Source organism: Mastigoproctus giganteus, chromosome 11 (genome assembly GCF_048544385.1).
Source record: "Mastigoproctus giganteus isolate SK-2022 chromosome 11, ASM4854438v1, whole genome shotgun sequence".
Taxonomy (NCBI): Eukaryota; Metazoa; Arthropoda; class Arachnida; order Uropygi; family Thelyphonidae; genus Mastigoproctus; species Mastigoproctus giganteus.
Genome location: NC_143585.1, coordinates 96,655,697 through 96,676,392, shown reverse-complemented (window position 1 = coordinate 96,676,392; position 20,696 = coordinate 96,655,697). Strand labels below are relative to the sequence as shown.

The window sequence follows — 20,696 nt, the reverse complement described above, 5'->3', positions numbered from 1 at the left end:
AGATAACAGTTTCATTATGCACAGTATTATGTTACATTTAACCATTTATGCTCCCTTCTCAAGTGGGACTCAACATAACACAAATATATGCCCCAGGAATTATGAATCGAAATAAGCTCGATGGTATCATATAACATATTTTTTTAATATTAGATATATACACTAACAAGCCAAAACATTATGACCACCTACCTAATATGATGTTGGGCCTCCACGTGCAGCCAAAACAGCTTGTACCCGGCGAGGCATGGATGCTACAAGAATTCTAAATGTGTCTTATGGTATCTGGTACCAACACGTAACCAGCAGATCCTTTAACTCCTGTAAGATCAGTGGTTGAGACGTCACAGATCGGAGTTACTATTCCAACACAAACCACAGATGCTCGATGGGGTTGATGTCTGGGGAATTTGGAGGCCAGGGCAATACCTGGAAGTCTTTCTCATGTTCCGCAAACCAGTCTCAAACAATCTGGGAGGTGTGGCATGGCGTATTATTCTGCTGAAAGATGGCACCACCAGAGGGGAAGATCATTGCCATGAAAGGGTGTACCTGGTCAGTAATGATGTTTAGGTAGGTGGTAGACGTCAGAATGCCTGGCACATGGATGACTGGACCCAGGGTATCCCAGCAGAACATCACCCAAAGCATGACACCGTCGGCACCGGCTTGTTTGTGTCCCATGGTGCATCCAGGTGCCATCACTTCCCCAGGTAAACGACACACACGTACTAACCAGGGCTGACCGTGAGCATTCCACCAGCTGTGCCGTTTCAGATATGCCCTGACCCAGTTGTCTAGCCATTACAATTTAGCCTTTGTCAAACTTGCTTATGTCTGCTGCCTTTCCCATCTGAAGAACAAGAGTAACACTGATTAACGGAGCTCAGTATCAGGCATTTTTTATACTGTGTCCCGACCCGTGCATGCCCTGTAGTTCACATGTAGTTACTTCGATTTGCATAATGACTTACCGGTCATAATGTTTTGGCTGATCGGTGTGTGTAACACACACACACACACACACACACACACACACACACACACACACACACACACACACACACACACACACACACAGAATCAGATCGAACAGGCAGAAAACTGAGTAGGGGTGCCACAAGATAAAAAAAAAATTACTTAAGGGTGCCATTAAAAAAAAAAAGTTTGAAACCACTGAACTAGTAGAATAAATAAAATCTTGATTTCTTGCTTCATGTGATAATGAAAAACCACAATTACTACTGGTTGGAGAAGAGAAAGAGGTGGGGTGCCACCGAAATCTGAAAAGCTACTTAAGGGTGCTGTGACTATAAAAAAGTTGAGAAACACAAGACTAACTAGTCTCCCTTTACCACATTCATTACCCACTCATCTACATTTCTTTATGGTTGCTGGGTTCTTTCTACTATACATAGTAGTACTCCAGGTCTATAATCCTTCATAAATATCTATTCTAAATATATCTGTACCTATTACTATTATACTATATATATAGGGTCAGGCGCCTCGGTGGGCAGGAGCAGCAGTGCATAGCACATGCTTCTTGATTAGACCGGGGTTCGAGCCCGTAACCACCAAATACAGAGGATGTGGAAAGGTCAGGGAATGACCACTGCATATCCTCTGAGCAATATGCCCTTAGTTGCTAATGTTCCTAAAAACCAAATAACAGCAACAACATATATAGGGTGTTTCATAATGGGTGGACCATACTTTCAGAATTTGAAAACAATGAAAAGGTTTATATTAACACAACTAATTCTGAACAGTTACAAAGCTATGACTGTTTTGAATTTTAAAACATGTGGGGGTTTTCAGTTGTTAAAAATAATAAAATAAAAAAAATAAGAATAAGCAGACATACCTAGTAACAGTGCTTTTTTTGGGATGGTACGCAACGGTACGTCGTACCGGCACCTTTATTAACAGTGACATTTGGATGTAGTGCGTTTGAAATTTGTAATATTCCGTAAATTTTTTTCAAATGTTTACCTACTATTCAAATAAGTTTAAAATTATTTAAATTTGCATTTTTCACTGCCTATTGTTAAGATATTTTCTCTATAAAACTGTATAACCATTTTTATAATTCTAAATTGCTCAGTCAGACCTCTATTTAATGAAGTCCTTTTATAACGAATAGTGAACGGATTAGGAGAGAATTAACTCGGTATGCACTGTTTGCATTTCTGGCCTTCAGGCAATTTGTGCTGCTGCGCAAATTAATAGAGGCAAAGGGTTTACCATTCTATAACTTAGTGGTACCTGGTAAAACCTCCGACCACCTGTCCCACATACGGAGAAGTCGTGCTGGTCAACAGCGAGCAGATCAAGGGGTATTCCCAATGGGCTCTGGCCCACCTACTGCGGTGGTGTCCAAACTTTTCCCATACAGGGGGCCATATTCAAAAAAAATTCGAAGCTAGATTTCTTTAGTGTGTTACAGTTTCCATATCTTGTTGCTTGTAAAAGTAAAATTGAAAATATTCTAAAATTTTATTAAGTACAATACACAATTACATTTACTGAACAAAACATTTAATGAGAATTTTTTTGATAATTAATAAAATTTAAAATGCTGTTTTAGTTCACTTTTCAGGTGGGCCATAGGTTGGACACTGCTGTGAATCAACTATAAGCGCCCCGTTCGAGAATTAGGAGAGAGTGATTTTCTTTTACCCCGACAAATCATCTGTTTCGCGGAACTGTATTATCCACATTTTTCCGTAAATTTCCCTTCCCTATCTCTGTTTGCATGGTCATAGTACCTGAATATCCGAATGACACTGACATTTCGGACAGTTTCAAAAATAAAAAAAAGAAAAAGAAAAATATCAAATTTAAGAACTAGTGACAATACTGATGATGAGAGAAGGAAAACGAGGACAATGAAGGTATTAAACCTTCTAAACATGAATTGTTGGCATTTGGTGAAAATAAAGTTAGAAATTACAGTTAAATGAAAGAGATACAATTCATGGATTTTGGGAATACCTAATTGAAAAGATGGTTTTGGAAGGATTGAAGCATTTGATGGACGCTCTGAGTACGATACCAATTTTATTGAGTGAATGTGAACGAGGATTTTCGCAAATGAATCTGATTGCCAGCCTAACCAGAGCTTCGTTGATGACAAAAAACAGTTTCTTCACTACTGTTTCTTAAAGTTGTAGGCCCACCGCTGATCCACTTCGATCCAGCAAAATATGTTGATTCGTAGCTGATTCGGAAATGTCATTCAGCAACAGACACACACAAAGAGCAAGAAAAGAAGTCGGCATAGGGCGTTGGATGAAAACTTAATAAAAATTTGGAATATTTTACAAAAACTACATTATGAAATTATTTTTACTGATTATTTTTAGGGTCCGTAGTGTAACGAAGGACCCTTATATTGTCACTCGGTTGTCTGTCTGTCTGTCCGTCCGTCCGTCCGTCTGTCAGTCACAGCATTCTATATCTGGACCACTCAACCTATTGCCTTGAAATTTTGCATGGATTTGTACATCATGTGGGCCAACATAACGCCATATTGATCGTTGTGGACAAAAATTTGTCTGAGAAATGGGATAAAATGTGGGGGGAGACATAAAATGTTGACAACCTATAGGCTTATTACACACCATTGGAAAGAGCTCAACTAGTAGGTTTAAAATATAATTTTAAAATATTTTTAAAATTAAAAATGGCCACGCCAGACACTAAAATTTGAGTAATTTTCGTGTTCCCCCCCCTCTATTTCCGTCGCTAATGTCTCTAAAAATATAAAAATCACATTAGCTATGCTTTATTCAATGTTTATCAAGGTAAAACTATTCCGATTGAAATGTAACATTTAGTTTTTGTGTTAAAATTAAAAAACAATTTTTTATTGCACTTCGATTCTCGAAATGGGTGAATGAGTTTATGCATATGCATGCACAAATATGGGATCAAACCTAGTGATAAAGAAACAGGTTTGCTCCCCCCCCCCACCTTTCAACTTTTTATTGTTTACACTAAAAGAAAATGAAGTGATTTATCAAGTGAGGATACTATTGATATATATAAGAAAGTATTTCCTAAGAATACAGTTTACAGATTAAATAAACCAGCCACTGATCATTAAAATGTATTTTTTTTTAAACAAGTAAGAAATAAATTATATAATGAATTTATGCAGAAACAGTAGATGTAGTTTGAAATATTAGTCTTGGCCTAATAACCCTAACAACTTCCTCACAGAATACTGGAAATCTATGATCTACTTATTCTTCATATCATCACCATCATCATCTGTCATTGATCCACTGCAGAATGAAGGCCTCCTCAACACATTTCTAGCAACCTGCGGTCTTGTGCTTTCTTTTGCCATTGTACGCCAGTAAATTTCACAATTTCATCTTTTGTCTTTTTCTTCAGCATTTAGAATCAAGTGGTATCCATTCCAAAATTTGTTCAGTCCATCTATTGTCAGTTCTTAATATGGATCTTAATAAAATGGAGATGGTCACCATCTCCATTTTAAAAGCATTGTTCTTTCAATGATGTCACAGACTTTGGTTTGTTGGCAAATCCATGCTCATGTTTTTTGGTCTCTTTTGGTAATGTTCAAAATTCTGCACTCCATACAGAAATGGAGATTTAATTCTCTTTGTGACACTTGGTCTTTGTAAAGTTTTGGCATTCAATGTTCCTGTTTCACAACCATACTGTTAGTACAGGGAGGATACATTGATCAAAAACTTTTCGTTTGAGAAAAAGTGGCAAGTTTGTCTTGAAGGCTATATTAAAGTTTCCAAATGTCATCCCAATTTTGTGTACCATTCAATTTCCATCATCTGTTGAAATTTCTTGTCCAAGGTAAACATACTGTACCACTTCTTCTAGTCCTTGTCCATTTGCCATGATTTTTTTCTTTGGTCTGGTAAATTTGTTGCACATATCCTGTGTTTTTTAGATATTCACCTTTAAACTGAAATTCTTGCTTTCGTGCTTCAAGTTCCTCAATGTTTTGCTGCAATTCTTCTGGATCACTAGTAAAGAGAATAATATCATCTGCAAATCGTAAGTGATTTAGGTAATCTCCGTTTATCATGATTCCTTTAATATCCCAATGTAGCTTGCATAAAATTTCTTCTAAACAGGCAGAAAACAGTTTTAGGGAGATTGTCTTCTTGTTGGATACCTTTTCCTGTGTTGATCTGAACTTTATCATTGTTGACCCATATTGATGGAGTTGCCTTTTCATATATTGATTGTAGAATATTGATGTAAGCTCTGTCTACATTTTGGTTGATTATGGAGTTGATTACTGCTTGTTTTGTGACTGAGTCAAATGCTTTCTCATAGTTAGTTGATGAAGGCTATACATAATGGAAGGTTGTGTTCATTGTGCCACTTTATAACTTGCTGCACAGTTTGGATGTGATCTATTGTACTAAAGCCACTTCTGAAACCTGCTTGATCTTTCGGTTGTGCTGTGTCAAGGTTTGTGCCTATTCTTCAAGAATAATAAAGAGAATAATATCTTCTTTGTGCCTATTCTTTAAGAATAGGTACAAAGAAGAAAGTATCTTTGTGAAAACCTTGTAGACAACTGGCAATAGGTTTATTGGTCAATAATTTTTTAAATCTGCCTTGTCACCTTTCTGTGGTACAGGTACTCGAGCCAAACTGTTTTTGAAAACAGTTTGGCTAGAGCTTTACATACTGGCTCCCAGCTTTCAACATTTCTTGTTTGAAACAGAGTGACAAGTTTGTCTTGAAGACTATATTAAGCTTTCCAAATGCTTGGCACCCCAATTTTATGATGTGCCATTCAGTTTTAATCATAATGTTTCCATCTGTTGAAATTTCTTGTCCGAGATAAACATACCTTTCTACTTCTAGTTCTCGTCCATCAGCTATGATTTTCTTTGGTCTGGTAAATTTGCTGAACATAACCTGGATTTTCTTGATATCTTGCATTTTCTTGCATTATCTGCATTTTCTTGATATCTTCAAACTGAACTTCTTGCTTTCATGCTGCAATTCTTCTGGATCCATTGGCAAAGAAAATGATATCTGTAAATCTTAAGTGATTCTGGTGATCTCCATTTATCGTGTCCTTTATTGCCCCAATTTAGCTTGCAAAAATTTTCTTCTAAATAGGCAGAAAATAGTTTTGTGGAGATTGTGTCTCCTAGTCAGATGCCTTTTTTCTATGTTAATCTGAAATTTATCATTGTTAACTAGTATTGATGTAGTTGTCTTTTCATATATTGATTGGAAAATATTGATGTGAGTTCTCTCTACACCTTAGTTGATTAGGATGTTGATTATTGCTTGTTTTGTGACTGAGTCGAATGCTTTTTCATATTTGATGAAGGCTATACATAATGGGAGGTTGTATTCATTGTGCCTCTCTATAACTTGCTGCACTGTTTGGTTGTGATCCATTGTACTGAAGCCGCTTCTGCAGTTTGCTTGTTTTTTTGGTTGTGCTGCATCAAGGATTGTTCCTATTCTTCTTGAAAGTATATTTGTGAAACCTTGTATACAACCAGCAGTACGTTTATTGGTAAGTAGTTTTTTAAATCTGCTTTGTCTCCTCTTTTGTGCAGTAGGATGGCATTTTTCCATGCTACAGGTACTTTGTTAAGTAGAAGGCATTTTGAAAATAGTCTGTCTAGTGCTTTACATACTGGCTGGCCTCCATCTTTCAACATTTCAACAGTAACTTTATCGGGTCCTGTCGCTTTGCCATTTTTCAATGATTTTATAGCATCTACTTCTTCTACCATTGTTGAGTAAATAATGAATTGTATAATAAGCTATGTTATATAGATGATTGGCATAATACTATAATATTTCCCAAATTCTATCCCAGATTCCTTCTCTTATGAGCTTAAATTAAATTCACAAGAAAAAATCATAATAAGCATTGTGCTGTTAATAAATAAATTAATGTTGAGGCTACATATTAAAAGTGTTGTAAGCTCATTTTGATCATCCCAGTAATCTTATAGAGTCATGTTAAGTTGTGTCTGCTAACAATTTGTATGTATTAAAACAAAATATGAAATACATTCAAGAAATTAATAATTATTAAGGGTCCCTTTATTTAGAAAAGTTAGGAAACCAGTGGAAGACACAGGGGGGGGGAATAAATTTTGATATATTTAAAGTGAGTGGTAATCAAAGTAAGGTTCATTGTTAGGCATATATCTATAAGGCCTTTCTGTATTTTCTGTTTTCTTTCAGGGAGCAAATCAGTATATTGTGAAGTTGTCAATTGTTGACAATGAACTTGCTTTGAATGTAAGTGATAATCAATTTTTTTGTTTGTTCTTAACAGTTCTCTTATATTCTTATAAAATATACATCATGTAGAGAAAACAATTATTATACAGGATGGTTCAATTTAAAGGTACGAGGATATATCTCACTTACCTTTAGGTTTAGAAGAATCAGATTTTTGGCAGATTTTTAGCAGAAAGGACCTAGATTACAAAAATTTTGTATCTAGGTCTTGCTGAAATTTTAAATTTGATGTTAAAATTGGACTAATATTACTGTTTTGAAATAATAATCTAACTTTTTTTGGGATAGAAGGGAATACAGTGATATTTTGGCAGGTAGTGGAGGAAGGCTGCTTACACATAATTCAATACATACATCCCTTGCATATAGTGGAATTGTTCAGTGTCTTTTAGCCCATTGAGTGTCATAGGTCCCAGATGCTATTGTAATGTGGGGAAGTGGATCACCTGAAGTGGTGACCTGACATTTGGTCGATAAATATCACACCAGTGATTGGGAAAATCAGGGTTGGAAATATGGCAGATGTTTTAATGTGCTAAACAGTTTTCTACTGTAGTGAAAAGGTGCTTGAGGTTTTGTGTTCTGATCATTTTTGAATGGTAGCGATAACTGCATCACAGTTTTGAGTTAGTTGTCTCATTAATTAACCAGAGTAAGGAACAGATCTGTCACAAATATTTCTTACCGAGGCTAATTAATGTGACAAATACTAAGTAAAATTGTTAGATGTGAACAGATGTATCACATCCGTTCCTTACTCTGTTCCTTACCAACTCTTTGTATAGGATTTCTAGTTATTCTGAGAAACCTATAAATATACGATAAGACAATATTAAAAATGCAGCACAAAATAGGAGTCACCTTTGGAACATAGGTTTTAAAAACAAGTGGGTAAGTGTTACCAGGGCCTGATGATTTCTTGGTTTGAGATCATTGTGGATTCTTCAAATCCTTTCTGTTAGACAACCATGGAAGGCATTTTTGGGATATGTTTGGCATGGTAGGAAATTTATTAAGATCATGAATGTAAAAGTTAAATGAGAAAGATACTAATATATCAGCTTTTGATTTAGATGAAGATGCAATAAAACTATTTTGATGTAACAGAGGTAGAAGTATCTATGGACCGAAGTTACTGCCATTGACTTTGGGAAGAGACCAGAAGTGTTGATTACTGTTTTGAAAGTTTATTTTTCATGGACTTTGCAGAATTGAGTTTAGATTTATTAATAATTTATTTAGAACAATTGCAAACTTTCATATAGGCAGAAAGTGAAGCTGGAAATTTGGATGGAAGCCCTTTATTATGAGCATTATAATCATTTATTATGTTCAATAATGAATGATCATAATTTTTTGTGAACTATTTCTTAAATTCTGCTGCTCTAGCTGAGCAGTGGAATTTAAGATCAAACCAAGCTGTGTTACATAGCAACTGCACAATTGACTTGTGTGCATGGTTGTGACCTTGGCAGTTGGTCAAGTTTATGCCTGTTTAGTTTTGCCTACATAACAATGGACATGACACATGTAGAACAGTATGCTACTCTCAAATTTTGTTTTTGTCTCAAGAAAACATCAGCTGAAGTGTATGAAATGTTAAAAGAGTCTTATGCTGTACCTGTGCCTAAATATACATAGCTTGCAGGTAGTTTAGAATTTTTAAAGAGGGATGGGATTCAATCACAAAAATTTGCAGTCCTGGAGCTTCAAACACTGCTGTCACCACAGAAACCATAAACACTGCTTCTGTAATTGTGAGAGAAGATCGTCATATAAGTAAGACAACTGACAGATATGTTTAGAATATCAGTAGGAAGCACGTGGGGTGGTGGTATTCTTCATGACCATATGCATATAACACGTGTTTGTACATGCTGGGTTCCAAGCCTAATTGCACATGAGCAATAGCAAGTTTGCATGGAGGTCTGGCAGGAGCTGCAACAAATGGTGAGGTTTTGCACAAGGTGATAACGGCAGATAAGACATGGCTTGATCATTTTGACCCAGAGAGTAAGCAACAAAGCTCTGTTTAGAAGTCTATGTCATTGCCAACATTGAAAAAAGCAGAAGTTGTGGCTTCTATAGGAAAGGTTATGGTCATCTCTTTTTTTTTTTGACATTCAAGAACTGGTTTACTACATATTGTGCCATGTTGTATGACTGTTACTGCAGAACTCTACTGTGAATCCAGAATGTGATCCCACATTTTGTGGGATCACATTCATTGCAAATGACCATAACTGCATGCAGGTGGGTGGAGCTGCATCACGATGATGCAAGACCTCACATTGCTCATACTGTCATTGAGTACTTAGCCAGCATTAATGTCAAATGCGTTCTTCATCTGCCCTACAGCATTAACCTTGCACCCTGCAATTTTTTTTTTATTTTTATTTCTAAAGTTAAAAGAAGGAGCTGTGAGTAAAACATTTTCCGTCATCAGAAGATGCAAAGATATCAGAAGCAATTCTCAAATGCATATCAAAAATTGGCAGAAATGTTGGAGTAAGTGCATTTCATCAAATGGGGACTACTTGGAAAAGGATCATCAAAAAATGGATGATTAATATTAAAACGCATGTTGTGAAAAAAAAAATTATAATAATTCTTTATTGAACAGCTCTTGTATATGCTTTATTTTTACTCTGAACTGCCTTACTGAACTGAAAAGATGAAGGAACTTAGATGTTCCTTCATTTTTTCAATGACATAATCTGATCAAGTATCGGGATAAGAAAACTTAAAATATTAGTCCAAACCAAGGAAACGGCAAAAATAGAAATCACACAGTTCAATCCATTTCACGTTGTTTTAATGCCAGATGACTCGTGTTTGAAAATGACTGTGAGAAATGGGCTTTGTTTGAGAAGAGATCATCACCAAATTGTGATTTAAGATGCCTAGTGGACAGTTATTAATTCTTAACTTTAAGGATTGTTGGTGAGGAAAATATAAAGTATAATAGGTGTTTAATTGGGATTTTCATTTCTTTAGTAGGTAAATGAGCAAGTTTGTGTAAGATTATTAGAAATAAAAAGATTTAGCTTCTCTGTCATCTGGATAGTATGCAGAAGTTTAGTGAATCAGCATGAGGATTAATGATGAGCTCCTTAACATAGTAGTCAACACTGGATTTTTTCTGATAGACCATTGTAAATGATGAAACTATTACTACGAGCTTATTAATACAGCAGTTAAAACTATGATGAAACTATTGTGATGAGCTTATTAATATGACAGTTAGCACTGGATTTTTTCTGAAAGATCATCACAGATGATGAAACCATTGTTTTATATGTGATTCCTATTGTAAATGATAATTCTTCAATGTAGGTTTACTATCCTTGCTAAGATATGAGCGGTTTTGGCAAGATAATTTGAAAAGTTAGGTAATGGTGAAAGTTTTTTTTTTTTTTTTTTGACTGATAGGGTATTAAGCACTGAAATTGTTCCTGAGGATGCTACATTCTACAAGGAGGGATATAAGGAGTTGCTACCTGGCTGTGGGAGGTATTTTGCCTAAAGCATCCAAAATTCTAGCTCTCTAAATGATAATGTTTCACTGGCATTGGTAGCTGCTCTCCGGTCATACTACCATGTTGTTTTCCCACTTTCCATGCTCCACTGGTTTTGGCACCATGCTATATATACATCACTAATGAATGACGGGTTCATTAGAGGTTCAAAAGGCTTGGAAAATTGCCTTGTAGGTAGTCCACATAATTGCTCACAGAAATGTGTTGAATATCAGTAGAAGTTGAATGTCAGTAGAAGTGTATAGCTGCTGAATGATAGCATTTTGAAGACAACTGCTTTATAGAGTTAATGCTTTTTTGGATATTGCCCCTGGATATAAAATCTGTCCTGAAACTTTTTGAAGGCTCTTTTATGTTGTATACATTGGATGTTCTAATGTTCCATAATTGTGTTATCCATTTAAGAGGGATTGTTCCTTGGTTGGAAAGGAAGTGAAAAAGCAAGGATAGTGACCTGCATTGGAGAATTATCATTTAAAATAGGAATCACATATAAAACAATGGTTTTATGTGGTTATGAATTCTTAACTTTCGAAATTAGATTATTTATTATATCAAATAATAGCAGATACAGAAATTAGATCATTATAAATTTTTTACAAAGAGCATTAGAAGTGGAATAATTAACTTTTGTAGAATGACCAAAAATGATTAAATACTATATTTTGTTGATAATAGAAATTGCAAAATAAACACTATTTCTGTGACTTTTTTTTAAAGGTTTTTTTTGAAAAAGTCACAGATCAACATACAAATCAGTATACGTTATATGTATGAAGAATGGCATTACAGATGTGATCTGTAAAGTTTGACAATTAAACATCTAAGGAGAGATCTGATTGAGGTGTATAAGATTCTGAGGGTGTTGAGAAAAGTGAATGAGGAAGATCTGTCCCCCTCTTGTAGGTGAAACAGTAACCAAAGGCACAAATATAAAATCTTGGAATAACAGAAGATTGGATCTCACAAAGTTCACATGTGGGCAGTGGGTTGTTGGATACTGGAATAAGTTGCTTTGCATTGTGACAGAAGTAGTGATTCTGGTTAAGTTCAAAGTTCAATTAGATGGTTACCTTATGGGAATAATATGAATATTCTGTTTTAGTTTTTCTGTATTATTATTATATTATATTTTATGTATTTTTTGACTGTTGCAGAAAAAGTTTGCCTTTTTGTCATTTGGTCTTATTAATACTATTAATCCTTACCATCATACATATTAGATATGGAAATCTCACATAATTCTTCACCTGTATATAAAATAGTATAGTATTTGTTATTAATTATTCATTAACATATTGGAAATTGCATCAAATGATTGTGTAATATCATGTTTACAATGTGGCAGGGAGTATAGTCGTACTGGGAAATACAGTTTACTGTGTCCTCAAACATATTCTCTCATAGTAGACAAAAGAATCCACTTTACAATTTTTTTGTAATAGTTACCATTAACAGAATATATTCTGCCCAGTCCATTGCTTATTATAAATAAAAAATAAATAATCTTTCTTTTACACAAGATACCTATCATGACATACACTTGGGGTCTGTATTCAGATTGGAGAGATAAAAGGTAAGAATTCAGTAGATTACTTAATTTCATAAGTTACATTCACGGTATAGTTTATTCTGTAAAGTTATTTAATAGTAGCATTGCAGTCAGTTCCATTGATTGACCTCAGCACTTAAGTTCTGAAAACTGAACATAAAAAAATAAATATTTAATTTTTTATGTTCAGTTGGATTTCATTTCTAATCATTGCCTATAAGATTTTCTCTAACGCCGAAGTTAGACTAACTGGTCTGTATTTACCGACTTCGCTCTTAGAACCAGCTTTATGTATTGGTGATATTAGCATTGGCAAGAAAGCAAGCTTATACAGCATCAGCAAAATAAACAAAAAACTAAACCCCTTTCCCATTTCACTCATCCATTCGCTCCAAACGTTTATCCACTTCTTCCTTAAATTTATTTAAGCTACCAACTTCCACAACAACAGATGGAAGTTTGTTCCAGCAATCAACTACCTGCTGGCTAAAGGAAAATTTCCGTACATCTATTTGACAGAACTGTCTTTTCTCAATTTGAGTTTATGCCCCCTTAAGGTTTGTAATCTGAGCAAGAGGAAGAATCTCATCAGAATTGAGCCTGCTCAACTCATTTAAGGCCTTATGCACCTCAGTCAGATCACCTCGCAGGTGCCTAGCCTCCAGGCACTACAATTTGCAGAACTTAAGCCTTTCTTCATAAGAACACCCCTATGTTCTCCTCACCAGTCTTGTTGCCCTAATCTGTACTCATTCTAGCAACTCCACATCCTTCCTAAAATGAGGCCTCCAGAAGTGTACACAGTACTGAAGGTGTGGCCTGATCATTGCCTTATACAAGGGGATAATCACCTCCTTATCCCTGTTACCAAAATTCCTATATATCATTGACAAGACCCCATGACCTGCTCTGACAGCCTGCCTTCACTGCTCAGAAAACTTCATATCTGACTGCATAATTACACCCAGGTCTCCTTCATTCTCCACAACCCTGAGTGTAACACCACACAGTTGGTACATATCTCTGGGGTTACTACTACCCATATGCAGTACTTTGCATTTGTCAGTGTTAAACTTCAGTTGCCACTTTTCAGCCCATCTGTCGAACTATTCTAGATCTTTTTGCAGTAGCAGACTGTCATTAACAACCTTGCCAACCTTTGTATCATCTGCAAACTTGGACATTAAGCCTGATATACCTTCATCAATATCATTGATAAATACAGAAAACAAAAGTGGACTCAACACAGAACTCTGGGGGACTCCACTAATAACACGAAGAGCAGTGTTCATTGATTACCACTCTCTGTCTCCTCCTACTCAATCATCCTTTTATCCATTGTAGCAACCTTTTTTTTTTTTTTTTTTTTTTTTTTTTTTTTTTTTAATGTGAACCCCAAACACGAGAGGTATTAGAACCTATAGTACTTAGTACCGTGCTTGGGTTGAAGATTGAGAAGACGAAAGAAGATATTTGTTGACATTGGACTTGAACTTCTGTAGATTGTAATTTTCAGCAAATACGTATGAAGGAAGGTTGTTCCAGAATGTTGAATGAATAAATAAGGAAGATGAAAAGTTGGTTCTCTGGGTTTGAAGTTGGACAGTAGATGGATGTTGGCTGGTGGCAGCATGTGTTCGGACTGTTTTGAAAGAGAGAGCGGGAATTATAGAAGCCAATTCAGAAGAACAGTGCCCACGGAAGTATCTGTAGAAAAGGCATGCAGCAGAAACAGTACGTCTATGAGAAAGCGAGTGGAGAGACTCCGTTAGAGATGAATCATTAATTAACCTAACTGCCCTCTTCTGAATGGAATCAAGAAGCCTGAGAGAGGTTTTGGGGGCACCACCCCAGATGTGGGAACAGTATTCCATGGCAGGGCGGATTTGCAATTTATACAGAGTGAGCAGCAGAAAGGCGGCAAAGAATAGGAGTAAGCTCAGGAGCACAGGTTTTGAGAACAAGTGGAGAAATACCATCGGGACCTGGAGCTTTCTTAGCATCAAGATTATCAAAATCCTTCTGATATTCTTTTGATGGAAGACCACAGGAGGCATTGAATAGAGCGTGTTGGGAATGGTGGGAGGTGTTTTACCAAGATCATTAATACATGAGCTGGAAAAAAAATGGGATGCTAGCAGGTCAGCTGTATCCTTAAGCTGAAGTGACAACAGAACCATCTGGTTTGGACAGAGTTTAGTCCTTGAGGTTGTCACAGACATTCTCTCAGATATGCCAGACAAGCTGTACTTGCTACCTGGGAGTCTAAAACACTGTTGGAACTGATATTCAGGTGACACTCAAGTCACGTGGACCCAATTTCGGCGAAGTCCGGTCTGTGACAGCCAAATCCTCTGCTTGTACCTTCACGATGGTGGGACTGTTAGTAATCCTGGGTATAACCTCCATGCACAAGTACATGGTGGGTGACCACCCAGGTGTGAACCAACGTAAGCAGGGGTTGATGTGTGGTGCCCACACCACATGGAGGAGCGCCGCCCCTCTATGTTACCAGGCAATACTAGGTGGTAGATGACTCTCATCAACCGGTGAAATACCACCACTTTGCTTATTGGAGGCTTGAAGTGGTGGAACTTGCCTATAATGCCATACTGCTCCAATTTGTACAGTAGTCTTCCATGTACAACAGTATCAAAAGCTTTCCTGAAATCCAAGTATATGATATCAAAATTATTTTTTGCCTCCAGTTCCTCTCTGACCATGTCATAGTATTTAATCAGATTGGTCAGACAAGACTTCCCCTTAACAAACCCATGCTGTGTCTGAATTATTACTTGTCTAGATGATCCTGCAATGCATCTTTAATCAGTGACTCCATTATTTTCCCTGAAACAGAAGTTAAATAACTGGTCTGTAATTACTCGTGTCACCCTTAGATCTCCCTTTGTGAATTGGGGATACATTTGCACATCTCCAGTCCATGGGGACCTCCTGATTCCAGATGATGCTCTCATAATTATGGCTAAGGGTTTGCTTACCCCTTTGCCACCTCATTTAATATAACTGGATAGATCCCAAGCATCCCAGGTGCCTTTGTTATATTTAACTTCAACAATTTCTCCTCCACTTTACTCTTAGTTATTACAAAATCATTTAGCTCCATGTTAGAGTTTAATATGCTTTTGTTCTCCAGTTCCCTATAGAATTCCTGATACGTGAATGTAGATTCAAAATACTCATTTAGTTTGCCAGCTATCTGAGCAGGATCATCTATAGTCAAACCATCAAAATGAAGTGGGACAATCTGATTCACCCCCTTCTAGAGTTTACATAAGTGAAGAACTCTTTGCATCCTTTGCCAAAGATTTCTCGTAATCTGCTTTTGCCTGGCTATACTCCTTTGTGACTTGATTACAGACTAGCTTATATCTACCATAGTTCTGTGTCGCCCGATAATTTAAATGCATTCGATGCATTTTTCTTCTCTGTCATGAGTCTCATTAGCTCATCTGATATCCATTTGGATCTAAACCTTGAACAGTATTTCTTAGTAGATATGAAATGCCTTGTAGCTTCCAAGATTAATTCTTTGAATGCTTCCCATTTAGAATTTGCTGTTGGTAACATCATCAGTTGGTCCCACTGTATTGAATTTAAAAAAATCTCAGACCTCTTGCTACCATTTCCTTAAATACGGATATTCAAGTAATTCTCCAGTGGGACAAACAATTTAGTTAATTTTAATTCTTCTACAACTCAGTCCTGTCTTATATCTCGCAAAAAGGATTCTACTTCTATGCTTATCTTCTGTGACATTCAGATTTCTAGACAAGATCACATATCTCTTTTAGGGATTACCCTGACTTCTACTCTTGCTTGGCATAAGCACATTACAAATATTGCTTCCTCTGCACCTAAAAAAAAAAAAAAAAACAAACTGGGTTTTCTCTTTCAATCTTGGCATTACTTTTCTTCTAAACAGTTACTCACTGTACAAATTTCAAATCTGCCCAACCATGGAATATTGTTTCCACATCTGGGGCAGTGTCCCTATAACCCCTCTCAGGCTTCTAGACTCCAGTCAAAAGATGGCAGTTAGGTTAATTAATGACCAATCTCTAACAAATCCTCTCCACTCTCTGTCTCATGGTCATTCTACTGCAGCTGCATATCTTTTCTATGGGTATTGTTCTTCTGAATTGGCTTCTATAATTCCTCCTTTCTCTCTCTTCTAAATGAGTACAAACACTAGCTACAACCAGTCAACCTCCTTTTACTGTCCAACTTCAAACTTGCAGAACCAACTTTTCTTCTTCCTCATTTAACTTTTCAACTTCCATTTTCTGGAACGACCTTTCTTCACACGTATTTCCCAAAAATTGAAAGCTATGGAAATTCAAATCTCATATCAACAAGTATCTTTGTAAAAAATATTAAAATAATTATAAAATAATAATAATAAACATAGGAGACAAAGAATTTATGTTTAGAGAGAACTGGTTTAGAATATTACCAGGCGTTTAGGTAAGCTAGAGATGTGTATGAGACATAATATCAAGGCGCCTGCGTAGCACACGCTTCTTGATTAGACCGGGGTTCGAGCCCGTAAACACCAAATACGGAGGATGCGGAAAGGTCAGGGAATGACCACCGCATACCCTGGAGCAATATGGCCTTAGTTACTAATGCTCCTAAAAAACAGACAACAACAACAACAACATAATATCAAGAACCCGTGCAATATTTTTATTATTTTGCCTACTTATAAATATGTAGGAAAGATAACAAGATAAAAACCATTGTTAGAAATAAATAAAACAACCAAAGTGATGAGGGAAGAGAACATTTTTATAAACTACAAACTGAAACTGTAGTTGCAAAAACAGAAGATAAATAAGTAACATAGCTGTATGTTGAAAACCACTCAGCAAAGAATATTTCTTCTTTCAGATATGAAAAAAGACAAGTAGCATCCCCTGATACTGAAGTAACATGGTTGATTGAAGTAAATTGCATTTCAACAAATATTGATAAAAAGACTATAAAATGTAGTAATTATGTCTTGGAGATAGAAATAAATGGAATTGAAATGAATAAGTAAGAAATAAATATAACAAGAAATAAACAGTAAATCATTTAAGGTTATTAAAGTCATAAAGTGTGGAGACTGCTACTGAGTGGAAAACTACCATGTAGATATACACTATATAGCTGTATGGAGTGAACCAATTACAATTTGAATTTATAAACTTTTAGGATAAAGTAAGAACACTTATTAACATGTCATTTGATAAAATTAACAGGAAATTCATTGTCACACGATTTATTGAGATGATTCTGCAGTATTTTATTAAACAGTATTTTGTTGCTGCATATTTCAGTTCTGACAATGTGTTACCAATGTACACTGGTGTTCAAAGAAAGTGCATCACCAAGAATTTCACATTTCTAAGCCTTTTTCTTGATGTTATGTTACATCAATGACTATCATCACAAATAGAAAATAAACAAAAGATATTTATTAATAGTTAAGGCAAAGCTAAGTAATATTTGACAGGTGCTCTCAAAATATTCCAGAATGAGCATTTGCAACCTTCATACAACAGTTTTGGTAAACACAGTAATTATGGCTGAAATGTTATCAGAAGCCTTCAGTTTGTTTCAGTTTATCATTTTAAATGGAAAACAAAATGAAAGGTACAAACTAATATTTAGTTGAACTGCCTCCAGCCCTGATGACAGCAGCACACCATCGAGGCATTGACAAGATCAATTTCTGAAGATAATCAACTGATAGTTTGTGGTTCCAAACACGAATTATGCCTTCCTGAAATTCACGAAGGGTCTTCGGTTTCTTTCTGGCAACTGCAGATTCCACACGATGCCTACAATTCTCTATAGGATTCAGGTCCGAGCTGTTTCCTGGCCAGCTAAGAGTTGTGATGGACTGCTCTTCCAACCATTTTTTTAAACCTGTAACAATTGTAAACACATTACTGTCAAACCTGTAATTCAGAAATGAAGCTAAAGTAACTACAGAAGTGCCTACTTACACTTTTCACCCGATGACAAGGAGCAGAGTCATCCTGAAAGATGCAGTTATTTGGTAGGTTGAAATGGTCTCTAATGGTTGGCAGCAATTTGCTTTCCAATATAGCCAGGTATCCATTGGCATTTATAGAACCTTTTATAAACTGCAGGTGGCCGACCTACTCTGTGATACGAAATACACCCCCATATCAAATTGCTGGTAGGGAATTTCACTGTAGACACCGTACAGTCTGGATGGTATTCTTCACTATGTCTACTGCGAATCGTTTGTCTCCTGTCAAAGTGACAGGAGACAAACCTGTCACCTGATCCCTGCCATCTCAGGGATCCATTTGACATGCTTCTTACACCAAATTAATCTGATCTTTTTCATTTTTTGTGTGAGGTGGGGCTTCTTCTTAGGATGACGGGCTACAAGTCCATTTTTGAAGAGGCGTCTTCTGGCTGTTACTGCACTTGCTGCCACTCCCGTATGTTCTTTCCATTCTCTTTTCAGCTCAGACGAAGAAGCTTTATGGTTTTTAAGGCATAAGTGCTTCAAAACTGTCCTGATTTGGCATAGAGACTCGTTTGCATCTGGTTCCTTTTTTTTCCTATCAGCAGAACTAGTATTCTTGAGTTTGGAAAGAAATCTACTCACTGTTCACTGATTACACTCTATAAGCAATATGATGGGAAGAACATCCTTCCTCACATAAAGCAACAATAGCATTCTTTTTTCATGGCATCAAATGCACGCAACTCTCCATCCTGACACAAGCAAGGAATGACTGCAACTCTTGCAGAGCCTGCTTATATAGCTGAAAGTAACAGCTGATGCAATATTACATCTCCTACGCATGTCATCTTATCTGATGCAATCTGTAAGAAATATTGCCATATACTTATGTTATTCGGACGACAATTACAGTTTTAAGGGGTGATGCACTTTTTTTGAACACCAGTGTATTTTTATGCATTTTAACAAATATCCAGTGTGTCAGATATATTTGTCACTATTCTGCCTTTTATCATAATTTATACAGTATATATGTAAATGAATAATTTGGCTTAAGAACCGAAACGCTTAATTTTTAAAAAAAAACTTAAGATTCCAAAACTGTTGAAAAAAAATACCCTGTATTCCAAGATATATCATTTGTAAATTTCTAACCATGTTTCAACTGATTTTGTTACAGGGTTATGGACAAGTTGTATCATTAGCTCTCTCAGAATTTAACAGGTATGGGAGTTTAACAGATACTAAATTTTAAATAAAGACATTTAAAATAATAATGTTTAATAATTTTACATAAAATAATATATTTTTTATTTGTTGGACAATATAGGACATTTTGTCAACAACAGCAGTTAGAACCTCAGGGAGGATTTCTGTCAACACTCACAAGCATGGTAAAGATTTTTATTATTACTGTTCTTTATTGCATTAACAATACTGCTTTTGCCTTAGAACATATAATATTATATGTAATGTAGCTAGAACAATTATTTTTGTTAATTTTATTTTAGTTTATTGCTTGAACAAAATCTGATTTAAAATTAGCAACAAGGTTTCTAATTCTAGCAACATTGCTGGAATATGAATGTCAAAACAATTGGCTTTCTTAGAAAGAGGGTTTGTGCTTTTTTCATTTTAGTCTACCCACATTTTTTAGAGGTTGGCAGTATATTCCCTGTGAAAAGATATCTTTTTTTTGTCAGTATTACGATAAAGTTTTGGTATTGACAAAATTATGCAACGAAGCAAGTTTATGTAGCATCAGCAAAATAAAATAAAACATACTAATTGTAACTAATGTTACTGTCATTCAATTTTGTTGAACATATAGAATAGTTGTTGTTAATCAGTAACCCATAGACCTATTGATGGAATTGGGAAGAGCCTTATGAAGAATGACTCTTTAAAAAGTCTCCTCAACATGTGTTAATCTCTGGAAAGTGTTGTAATTTCCTCAAGTTCCAAGGACATACTGTTTCAACTGAATGTTGGGTCAGATCTGAGGTATTAACTTTACCAAGTTGCTTGTTGTTTTTTTGTTTGTGGAACCTTTTGAATAGCTTTTTATCACTCCATCCTGCATAAATACTTTCACAAATGCCTGAATTAATGTAATACGTGAGATGTTTAATTTCACTTTATGTTAGGGCGTGTGTGTGTGGGGGAAGGTTTTAAGAGTTGTTGGATGTTCCTGGAAGCACAGAATTTTATTTTTTATAAGATTATTTTATTTCGTGCTTTCTGGCTAACTGGGCAGTTATTACTTTTTCTTGAGATGAATGACATTTAGTATTAGTAGTGGTAAATG

General features: G+C 35.8%; 1 protein-coding gene across 4 annotated transcripts in view; it reads left to right on the top strand.

Moving 5' to 3' along the window:
- The window catches only part of LOC150078282 (armadillo-like helical domain-containing protein 3), a 405,573-nt gene that overhangs the window by 120,925 nt on the left and 263,952 nt on the right, over positions 1–20,696 (top strand). For all 4 annotated transcript variants that reach the window (XR_016547653.1, XM_090385517.1, XM_090385515.1 and 1 more), the window contains exons 10-12: positions 7,228–7,284; positions 19,569–19,612; positions 19,719–19,782. Coding sequence is in view for 3 of the 4 variants with exons in the window: in XM_090385517.1 (XP_090241643.1) it covers positions 7,228–7,284; positions 19,569–19,612; positions 19,719–19,782 (165 nt within the window). In the remaining variant the exon portion in view is untranslated. The remainder of the gene's footprint in view (positions 1–7,227; positions 7,285–19,568; positions 19,613–19,718; positions 19,783–20,696) is intronic.